Source organism: Poecilia reticulata, chromosome 3 (assembly GCF_904066995.2).
Source record: "Poecilia reticulata chromosome 3, P_reticulata-male-v2, whole genome shotgun sequence".
In the NCBI taxonomy this organism is placed as follows: Eukaryota; Metazoa; Chordata; class Actinopteri; order Cyprinodontiformes; family Poeciliidae; genus Poecilia; species Poecilia reticulata.
The window spans coordinates 12,355,089-12,367,145 of NC_088832.1; the positions used below are offsets into that span (position 1 = coordinate 12,355,089).

At 38.8% G+C, this 12,057-nt stretch overlaps 1 protein-coding gene across 5 annotated transcripts in view; it reads right to left on the bottom strand.

Moving 5' to 3' along the window:
• The window catches only part of nhsb (Nance-Horan syndrome b (congenital cataracts and dental anomalies)), a 48,283-nt gene extending 39,077 nt beyond the window's left edge, over positions 1–9,206 (bottom strand). For 2 of the 5 annotated variants that reach the window (XM_008404498.3, XM_008404493.3), the window contains exon 1: positions 8,376–9,206. In XM_008404498.3, coding sequence (XP_008402720.1) covers positions 8,376–8,655 — 280 coding nt within the window. In that variant the 5' untranslated portion in view covers positions 8,656–9,206. The remainder of the gene's footprint in view (positions 1–8,375) is intronic. The other 3 variants (XM_008404496.3, XM_008404494.3, XM_081605084.1) reach the window with 2 other exon arrangements.
• Positions 9,207–12,057: the final 2,851 nt, after the last annotated feature.

The following is a 12,057-nucleotide window of genomic DNA, read 5'->3' on the forward strand; positions in this document are numbered from 1 at the left end:
GGTTCCAAACACAGTCTCAGTCAAACAGCATCAAGTTTTACTTGACAACAGAACTGCAGAGCAGTACGGTTGTCACTGCTCTTTGTGCATCAATGTTAAACACGAGCCGTCTATCATGCTCATGCTCGCATAACTTTAGAGCACATTTATTGCTACTGTCTGCAGACCATTTAAGAATGCAATGCTGGAAATTATTACTAGAGGATTCGAGCTTTATCTAGCAACAAGAATGGAAACAACTAATCTATTTCTTTGCATTATGCACTCTAAAATCCTCAGGTGTTCTTTTTTTTAAATAAAAAAAATGCAGCTATGGTCTCTTTAAGGAAGTAAAAGCAAACTAATCAATGAAGTGAATTCAAAGAGATATTGCTGTATTCAAATGTAATATTTTTGTTGTCAAAAATTGTATGTCTGAAGAAAAGATGTATTTTGAAATGAGCATAAAAGAAAATCTGAAATAAGAGTTCACTGAGATTTATTTTGACTTACGTCATTTCTACTTCTCTGTGCTGTATGAGTGAAATTAAACTTTGTAGTTGTTCATATTTTAAAAATAAACTTAGAAGTATTGGCAGTAGAGACAAATAATTTCCCAGAAAGCCATTGTATCAAGTTCTGTCTGCACTAATTTACTGTTGGCTGCAGCAATGACACAAATATGGACACCTAAGTTAAGATGATAACATGAGGGAAGCAAAGATTACTTCAAGACAAGAGCAGCTTGTTGTCTTTCTTTAGTGTATTTCCATGTGTGGATGTGTTTATGTTTGTTTGATGGGAAATAAATTTTCGGACACTATTAAAGACACAATATAAACATGCGGGTCCTGCAGTATGCAAAGCGGTGGGATCGCTTTATCCAAAATTAGCACAGAGGTAATTGGAGCATGGGAGCAGACAATGTGGAGTTATGATTTTACTCACCATGACATAAGAGACTCTGCGGACCTCAATAAAGTGCTTAGTGTGTGAGTCTAGCAAAACTACAGCTGGTTTGCCCTGTGTAAACAGTAATAACAACAAGCAAAGCTGTCACTGCCTTTTCTTTTGCTCGCTCACATGTTGTGCCCGAATCTGTCTTTGACAACATGGGAGGAAGATATGTGCTGACCGTATGTTTTTATGTGCTCTTCATATGTGATGTTTCATTTCTTTCTTTGGAATAAAACCAGACTATACACATTTGTTGAGTTTTTTTCTTTTTGGTAAATACCAGGTGCCATCTGATTCCTTTTTATTGTGAACGTCTGGTATGTAACTGAACTTGAGCTGACAAACATTGGGAGAAAAATACAAAATGTCCTGTTTTCTGTATTTTCTTAATCTGAAATGCAGGGGGAAAAAAAAAATTGTTCAAGACTTTGTTTTTATTGTGACATTACGTTATCTCTATAAGTTAGTGACTGAAATGTCCTTCAAAATTGTTCTCTCTCTTACCAGAAAATGAGCCATCTTCACTTGCTTCTTCACATGCATGTCAAAAACATTTAATGAAAGGTTGCTTTGTGCCAGTAAAAGCAGCTTACCAAACGCACACAAACATCATTGTTTGTATTTGGTAACACTGGCAGACTGCCTAGAACTGTCTCTTTTACATGCCTATTTGGTGAATTGGTTCAAACTGGAGAAAAACCGAGAACATTTTTTAATGATCCACAACTGAACACAACAATATTTTTTGAAATCTTAAAGAATTTAAACGGAAAAAGTTTTTGTCAGATTTAATATTACATGTTTCTGGCATGACTGTAAATGTGACGCACTATCAACAACCGCAAATAACAGCGATGGACGACAAAGCCACTTCTGTTGGCCCGCTGGGGGTTCATTATTTACTCAAAAAAAAAAAAAAACAATCTGATGGGACTCTAGAAAAGAGTGTTGTTGTGTGCAGGTTGTGCCAAAAAGAGTTAGCCTATTGCTGAAACTATTGAAGCCTAAAATACCGTCTCAATGCGAGACATATTTGCAGCAGCACAGACTCAGTGCTAATCTCAGCCTCCACTGTTCACATTCCTAAAGAAGCTACATGAGTGATCATGACTGAAATACGTGAAAGATTTGCACCAGTCTGATGGTTAAATAAGCTAAATAACATATTTAAAACCAGTAATATATTTGTTGTTGAGCTCACATGTCTATTTATTCAATAATTTAGCAGCAAAGACTTTTTGAATTTGAACCATTGCTTATTTTGTTTATATACAGTTTGCGATTTAAATGCAACAAATCACATTAAATTAATTACAAGCCCTACAATTATATATATATAAATATATATATATATACTGAGTCTTTCTTATCCCTCTGGTTCTGGAAACAAAAATCTCCTCTCCTCTCCAGCTTGTGTCTGGGTGGAAATCAAAGGGCATTAAACATTGAATATGCTGTCAAGAAGCAGAAGTCTCTCCATGCTGCTGATGATGGGGAAAGTAGGGCAGTGAGGAAAGAGGTATAGATGGAGGAGAGAAAGCACACTGGAGGAGGAGAAGGAGATGCAGAATGGACACAGATAGGCAAAGATAAAAAAAAAAAAGAAAATAGAGTGGGTATACTGCAAACTGAGGCAAATACGCTGAGATGTAAAAGCTCATTAATTATCACTATAGCGCTAGATTGTGTTGTGTGTGAGAGAGTAAAAATGTGTGCGTGTCGCAGTTACTCAAACCGAACTTGGTGAATATGTTTGTAGGTTGTTATATTTATGAGGAAGACATCACGGAGATAAATCCACAATTACTTCCAAACTACAGAGAATCACACTCTAATTCTTTGCATATCTGCTAATATTCACCAGAGATGTTTTATCTTCCTGGACTAATGCTATTTTTCATCTAAGTGATAGCATGCAAAAATTTATGACCACAGAAAGAGACTGAGTCAGCTGAAAGCTTTAAGTGGGGCTTCATCTCTGTCCTGTTACTATGCAGACTTGCGAGACGGAGCAGTCTCCTGCACTGCCACTGGCCATCCTCTCACAGATCACATTCAAAGTCAAATTTGCTTAAATGGCGTGCTGGAAAGAAAGCAGTGTTGTCGGAGCAGTATAACATATTTGCTAAAGACGAATATGTCCACATCAAAAGTCCTCTTCCACCTTGTATGATAGGGGTTGTGTGTGTCCAGAGCCTGGAAAGTGTATGCAGTGGATTTCCACTGATTTAGCCCCTGAAATCATAAAATTACCTCAAATTTCTGTTAACGTGAGTAACCTAGTGGACTTTATTACCCTGAATGCCATTAAAATATATTTATATTGGTAAATATAAAAATGTAGCAGTTTTTTTTAGTATTTGAAGCACCTTGTTTATCAAATGTTACACATACTCTTTGATTAATAAAATTGGAATTCATGCATGTTGAGTTGCTGTCACCCATTGTACGTTGCTGCTAGATGTGAGTCACGCATGCAAAGAATGAGAATGGTGTTGCTGCTGTTCCCTTCTCCAACCCTGCACTGTATGAATACACAGAAGTCCAGATAAGCAATAATTTAAGAATTACGTTAGAATTGTGTTATAAAGCCTATATTTGATGACATATCAGACTACCTGTACATAATTTATTTTAAAAATCCCACAATGGCATCTACTACACCACACAAATTTGTCTGAACAAATACAAAATGAACATTGTGTACAATATGCAGATGGTCTGATGGAGCTATAAACAACAAATGCAGTGGGCTAGACACGTCTTTGGTGTAAGGGTTAGAAGGATTCTTCCAGCCTTACTGTCTAATCTTTACACCAAATCAAACAGTTCCAACATTGCAAAATCAACTCAAACCTAATCCCCTAAGGTTTCAAAAAAGCAGAAACTAACAGTCTCTACGAGGGAGCAGTCTTCATTTTTTTACTTTCCTCAAATTTCAAGCGGCATAATTTTGTCTAGAGATGTATGTTCATTGAATGCCATCTTGAACCAGAAACATATCTATTTCTTTTTTTCCCCTACATCTCTATGTAAACCCCTTGAACATTTTAAGAGCAGCAACAGCCTTTTCTTCTACGGTAAAGAAATAATCGCAGATTCTAGAGCCATAAAACCTATGAATACTGAAAGTATAAACCAGACACATCATAACAGGACAAAGCAGGTAGCAATTCTAATGGCAACAATTGACTTTGCAGCCCTGCCTCTCTTAAAAAACAGAGTGTGAATACCATATTTGGCTGATGAGCTGTAATTTGGATCTGTAATATCTGATGTAGTTGCACATGAGACTGAATGGAAATGTCATTTTTAGGAATCATAGCTCCTTAATGGCAACAGAAAAAGCAATACTTGTGCTATGAATCTCAACAATATTGTGTTGAATGGAAGTAAATAGGCGAGGAGTGCAGATTTCTTTTCAGCAACTAAAACAGTTTCTCTGTTGGAAACTTTTAATCCCATAATTATCAAACTTTGATTTGTACAGAAACTTTGGAGTTAATGTAGGGACTCTGAACTAACCTGACAGAGGAGGACATCATGTTAATGGTAATGAGGAATAGCTTGAGCAGGGAGTAAACAGCCAGACCACCAACTTATCTGGAGCTGTTGTTTTTGAGCATAAAGTTAATCAGTAAGAAATGTCTTACTTTTAAAGTGGCTTGATGTCATGGTGCTATTATGCTATATTATGGGGATACATTTGTTTTGTAGGAACTTACTGAAGAGTGGCTGCATATTAGGGTAGCAATGCTTGTTACAACTAGAGAACAAAATGAATGTGACCACCTGAATGCTGTGTGAGACAGATAAAAAACTATATAACTTTTAAATCCCCCCACAGAGTGTCTGAATGTTAGGTGTTAAACTATTGCTCTCATAAAGCATTTTCATCGACTTCCTTCTACTCATGGGATACTTTTTCAAAACTCTCATTTGTGTTCTCAGCTGTTTTTTCTCTTTTTTCTTTCTTTCACAATGCTTTACTTATTGTTCTTTTTATTTATTCTGAAGTAAGTTATTAATATATCTAAAGTGAGCTACAAGCCTTATAAGTTAGAAAAATTATAACGTGTGCCCTTTAAGGCCTAAGCTCTAGTTCTTATGTGTTTTCATTGACCTCAGAACCCAAACATAACCAAGATATGACCATGAGAACTAATAATGTAACTTCTATTAGCACTTGTGTCTTTAAGTACACAGCTGGATGAATAACCCAGAGAATATGTAAAACATATTTGTATTATAAAGCAAATAGTCAAAACTTGCTAATCCATTGATAAACCAACATTAATAGAAGACAGACAACCACTAGCGCAGACTGTTTTGTTCCACACAACACATTTTTCCCATGAATGTGACAGACAAACAGTTTGAGCGCCATCTGAACACCGCCTGCTGCCTTGTGGGGGATTAATCCAAGTTAGCACCATATTGACTGCCTTGAATCTTGATACTCTCCACAATCAGGTGGGGAAACTCTGCTGCCACTGCCACTGAGTTTCACTCTAATATTGAGACTTATATGGCTATGGATGCATAAAAGTGTATAAAAATCAATGCAATGCCTCGATTAAAGCAGTCTGGTAGAGTTCCAATAAGTGGAACTAAATATTTACAAACTACTTACAATGAACTCATGCTGCTACTACAAAAGATAATTTTTTCCCACTTCAAAATGTTTTGAAATAAAGGGAATTTGACTAGCACCATAAATTGAAGTTGCAAACCTTACATTTAGTGTTACATAGACCAACTCAAACTGTTTGCTGTTTGGGAAACCATTTCTTATCTATGGTAAATCCCAAATCGATACCTTGACTATTGCAAAGTATGTTAAAGAAAATAACAAAATACAATTACCTTCACTACTGGCTTGGTAAAAAATATTCCTCCAAGACAAAATAGAATAACCCTAACATGTCTATTTTCTAAATAGAACTTCGTGTTCTTAATTTGCGAAAGCTTTGTTTAACTTAGAAGATGGGTGGATATTTGGTGATTCTCATTCTAATAGTCCAATAAATGACAAAATAAAAAGACATAAAACTCCTTGTTAAATGATTTGTGGGAAATCATATGAACATTTGTGGACTAACTTTAATTTTATTTCTGCTTGCACAATATAGCGCAAATGTTGTGGTCACAGTGTCACTGTACACAAAAATGTACATATCGTGATGAACTGCTTGAACGCCAATAAATGTTTGCTAATTATACGATTCAGGCTCTGTATCCCTGTCATAGATTTGGTGAAACTAGTAAATACAGAATAAAAAAGTTTCACAAGGTAAAGCTGGCCAAGTAATTCAGAAATTACAACCAAGCTGTTTTGTTGCCAAAAGAAGCAGTATTTTTTTAAATAGACCTCATTGTAGGGATTTTTTTTCCTAGCAGCTGAATAAACTACTCATTGTTTTTTTTTCTATATGAACCAAAAGCCTTAATGCTCTCTTATTTTTTGATTATTGCAAATCACATAATTTGTATCTCATTCAACTGTCAAATTGTCTCATATTGCAACGGTAATTGCTCTACTGTTAACAAAAATGTAACTGATTGTGCTAGCTGGAATGGGAGAAAGACTGTACACCTGGTCTGGACTATAAGGCTGTATCAGCTTTGACTGCCATTATGTGTTCAACCTTTCCCACTGTCACCACATGCTTTCTCATGATGAGGGATTGCTGCAAATTTACAACTGAACTGATTATATGACTGGATTTTTCTTTTGAATGAACTGGATTCATTTGAGATGAATTTTGAATTGAATCTGCCTTTCTTCCAGTTGATTTTTTTTTTCTTATATAAAATTGTTATCAGCATAAATAGCACAGAAATGAGACGTTTGTGCATTCAAGATTCAGAAAACTGGGGCAGTGGAAAGCAGCTGCTTCGTGATAACTGCACTATGTGGCTTGACTAACTGAACAATCTACTCCACAAATCAATATTATAGGACTTTCTAAAATCAACAAGTGTTGTGGACGAACATTTATTTGAGTTGCTGATAAGAGAGAAGATCGCTGTGCTGTAGAGATCTTAAAAGTATTGCAGGAAAAATGTATAAAGTCAAGCAATTTATTTGCAAGTGAGCGTGAGTTGCCTTCACCACCACAGCCTCATCCATCCAGATCTAAAGCAAAGTCTCAACGGAGCAAACACTGATGAAGACATGGCTGCCTCGCTGCCACTGTGTGACGGCTTTACATCTGAAAGGGGGGCTTGCTCATAATAAGTCTACAGTCGCTTTTGGCCCACAATGCTCAGTTTTGCCCCAGATTATGATGTGCTACAGCAGCAGAGAGGGAAACTGGTGCACAGGATTGGACACTGATCGTCTAAAATCTACACGAGGAAGGCTGGAGGGACTGCAGAGAACATAAATAATATGTATCTGGCGTACAGAACGCGCTGTTACAATGCATTGCAATGAGTCTCTCACCGCTGCCAGTCCCGCTTTTTTTTTTTTCTCTCTCTCTCTCTTTTCTTATTTTTTATGTGATCGGTCCACGGCAGCAAATATTTACTGCTGTTAGGCTATTTGTGGCGATCTGGTAGTAGATGAGTTTGTATACCCAGCAACATGCATTTGGGTTCGTTACCGATGGCGTGTCGGTGCCGCTGCATGTGGGAAGGGTGGGTTTGGCGCACGGGGGAGACGCCTGAGAAAATTTCTTTTCTCGCTCACACACAATCACATACCGTAGACAAAACACACGCACGCGCGCTCGTACACACACACACATTTGCTCATCTTTTTTTTTTTTTTTTTTTTTTTTTTTAAAGACAACTGATCCGTAAAACTTCGCATATTCACTCCACGCCGGGGCCTTCGAGCAGCGGAGAGCGGCGCCAGAACATGCTTCAGGTGTGCGCTACCCGCAGTGATGGTGAGCCAATGCAGCGGCAACACACGCCCCTCCGCTCCGTTCGCGCTGCCAGCCTCAGAGAGAAGCACACACACGCATACACGCACACGCACGCACACACAGCTAGAGAGAGAGAGAGAGAGAGAGAGAGAGAGAGAGAGAGAGAGACTCCCCACTGATCGTCGACGGCCAACACACACAAACACACAAGAGTCTGAACCGCTAAATAAATGAGCAGTCAACCCATCCTGCGCAATGAAAATGCTTATCCATGTTACTTTATGGTGGGATGTGAACAGCAGCCGTGTGACACATTTTAATTTTTGGGCAGGAGGTGGGGGTGGAATGCGTGGCCGCGTATACGTGCGTGCAGCTGGGTAAAAAAATAAATAAATAAATTAAAAAAAATATATATATATATACAGGTGGGCGCCCTTCGTGGCATGAAGGGACGCATGTGATGTGAATGAATAAAATCATGACATAAAGAAGGTTTCAATTTTTTTTGTTGCTCTTTTATGGATGGAGGACGTGGCTACAGACTTCTTGTGGTGGTCTACTTACGCACTGCCTCCTTTTTGGGGTCCAGGGCATTGGCAGTCTGCTGGATCTGGCCTATTTTGTTCTGAAGGACCCAGACACGCTGGTTGGTGCTCATGATGTCGTTCTCTAGCTCCTGAAATAAGGAGCACGCATGCCGTGCCAGGTCGGACAGCTGTCGCAAGGTCCGCGAGAGAACCACATGACTGATGGCACACAGGTCCTCGAAAAGCAGACCTTCATCGTTGGGGATCTGGTGTCTGCACAGAAGCTGCGGCTCCACAATCCTTTTGGCGAATGGCATTTTGTTCGCCAAAAATAACAGAGACTGCAAGCCAAGTGTAAATCCCCACTGCCTAGAAGAAAAAGGTAAAAACGGGGTAGAGACAACATCCAAATGTATAAAATCCACGAGAAGCCCGACGAGGTTCAGGCCGACGGCGCGTTATCCCCCGGGCGTCAATCCAAAGTTCCCAGGATCTCCTTGAGATCCTCCATCCTGCTGCTCGTTTCTGGGGATCACTCACACTCCCGCTCACACACATGCATACACACGCACACACATGCAGGACACAGCGCAGCCCAGGTCAGTGGTGTGAGGATGCGTGTTGAGTCTGCGATCATGGGTTGCCTCCGTGCCGCGTCAATTCAGCCAGAGCGCAAAGGAGGAGACGCTGAGGCATTTCAAAATAAGACTCACGGTCGGGTGGAGATAAGGAGGAACGTGGCTGCAAAAATTTTTAGGTTTTTTAATTGTAGGATATAAAATATCCGCATGAGTAGCATTTCTAACGTATTTATATCATGCCAAACAATTATTTTATTTCGGTTATTCTGTAAACGTGTAGCCTTTAATTTTTAGGCTCTTTTCTTCCTTTCCGACGACATTGTGGTTATTTTTCAGGTTATTGACGCAGCTTGTATCCGTGGCCTGAAGAGCGTTCAGACAGTGAAGATGAGAGTTGACTGAGGTAAAACACGGAGGTGTGGATATCTGCGGGCAGGGAACGGTCACAAGGTTTCATCCCTACAAGCACACTGTGATACAGTTACCTCTGATCAGGACCTGCTGATTTTAAACTGGACTGTTTAATTATTAAAAAAAATAAAAAAATTAAAAAACAGAAAGAAAAATCACCAGTTAGATTAATAAATTGATTGTCAAAACTGACTTTTAGTATTTTTAAAAAGATTTTTCTTGACGTTAGGAAGTTAGACTGCATATGAATCAATTGCATCAGAACAATACACTCACCGGCCACTTTATTAGGCGTAGCTGTCAATTCTATTGACACGAACACAAATTACAAGCTAGTTTATCACTAGACGCAAAATAGACATGGTAAAGATGACATGCAGCATCGCAATTAGATGACTTTGAACATGGCTTGGTTGATCTACTGGGATTTTCATACTCAACCTCTCTCTCTCTCTCTCTCTCTCTCTCTCTCTCTCTCTCTCTCTCTCTTTCTCTCTCTTTTTTGTTTCTCTCTCTCTCAAGTACAGAGTGGTCTGAGAAAGAAAACGCAAGGAGCAAAACTTTTACGATATTTTGCTGATGCTAGAGTTCAGGTGATAATCATTCGAGAGGAGAGAGAAAGGCAACAGTAGCCCAAATGTCTGCTTGTTAAAATCAAAGTAATGCCATCTCTGAAGGTGCAACACAAACTTCAATCAGCTGGGCTAGCAGATGACTACACCAGGCAACGCTATGAACAAAAAAACTGAAACTATTCCTGCAGGCTGTCTGAAACTAGATGACAACAGAGGTGGGGGGAGGGGGAATTGTTGGGTGGTGTTGAGCTACAACCTATTATCACCCAATTGATTGTGATATGATGAACCAGGGACACTCCTAGAAGATCCATGGCCCTCAATTACTGTAGTTTGAGGCCGCTGATGGAGCGGTCTCACATAGAACATAGCCAGCTCTTGTTGGAAATTCCTGCTCTGTTCCTTGGCTGCTGAATCTTGAATGGTTTCTGTCTTGTGTTTTCAAAACGCCTGTAGGAACATCTAGTTTTTGTACCGTTACTGTTTTCTCACTTCTGCTCCAGTTATAGGTATAAATAAGCATGTGGAGGCCATTGTCTAACAACATCATTTTGATTCTTCTCTGCAAACTGTGACTTTACTGAACAATGCAAATACAGTGACATACAACGGTTAACACAAAATAAAACATTGTCATAAAGTAACACAATGGAAAACATGTCAGTTTCTCTTATCAGCTGCCCTTGTTTGCTTATTTTAAATTGCAAACTTGCCAGAAAAGTTCACATACAGCTTGCTGTCATTGCCGAGTTTATTTTATTTTTTTCTGCTGAATGGGGTTTTCCAGGATACTAAGCCTGGTCATTGTCTGATTCATTTGCACTGATTAGCCTATAGCCTCTGGGCTTAGGCTGTATATAGACATGTCTGCAGTGAACTTGCAGTTACAGCAAATTTGAGACACTGCAGACCGACAGGAACTTGTCATCTACCTAACTGTGTTCTGCCTGAAAAGCAAATGTCCAGCTACAAATCATTCATATGTAGCTAAAAAAATGAAAAACGTACCTGGAGGAGTCCTTAGAACCCCTACTTTAGTTCAGCAATCCATCACAACTGCTTCTCATGGAGATTTGTATTTTGTTTGTATGTTTGTAGCTCTTACAGTGTGTTCATGTATAAAGGCAGTTGAATAAAGAAACGTGAACCATCAGTTAAAGAGACGATCTTTTCAACCGGTATGGTACAGTTAGTGCTTTATAGTCATGTTTAATTAATGGTGTTGTAGGGTGTAGTTGCTACACATATAATAAATGTAATTATATGTGCATAAGGAGTGGGGATATTGATAAGTTTATACTTCCAGCCACTCTTTTGAAAATGTAAAACAAAAGTTTTGCCATCATGGTTTATGCTGTAAGTATTTTTTTTAACATATTAAAACATTTTCTTTTGTAATGTAATTTTATTTCCTCTATGCGTCGAGTGACAACAGGTGTTTTAACTATCTGTGCTACCCATTCATCCTTGTGGAAATGCTCAAGCGCACATCGATGCTACGTCACATACTGCTTATTCAGCAGATTTCTTATCGATACATCCCACCTGCGCACTAGCACGGACAGATATCTATAAGTGCTACGGTAGGAAAATCTGACGAGAAGCTGCTTTGCGCATGCGTGATTCATTTCCAATGTGGACAGAATGGGGTTCAGTTCAGTTCAATTCAAATGTATTTAATAAAGGACAGCACATTAAACAACATGTGGGGAAAAATCAAAGAAACTGTTGTTTTGTGCATAAGTTTTCTAACTATGTACAAAATTCATATCTTGGTTGTATCTTTGAAATAAAAAATTAAACAATTCTGTCATACACACAGACACCTGCCTTGAATTTCTGCGACTATAAACAAGAAAAAAAACATAAAAATGTATATCAGAATGTATATCAAAGAAAGCTAATCCTCCATAACAATCTAGATCAGTCGTATTTGTTTTGGTTTTAGCCAATGTTTCGTCTGGTAATCAAAAACTCTAAGATCAGTCTCCATTTTTATTCCTGAAGGTGGGGTCTCTTTGGGCAGGTGAGGTTTTCTGAATCAGGTTACTGTGGTACTGACCACCTGTCTGACGTTGGGGAAGTGGGAGGGGCTCACGGCAGCGTGGGAATTCTGGCTCTTTTTAGAGAACCGGCTCTTTTGGCTCGGATC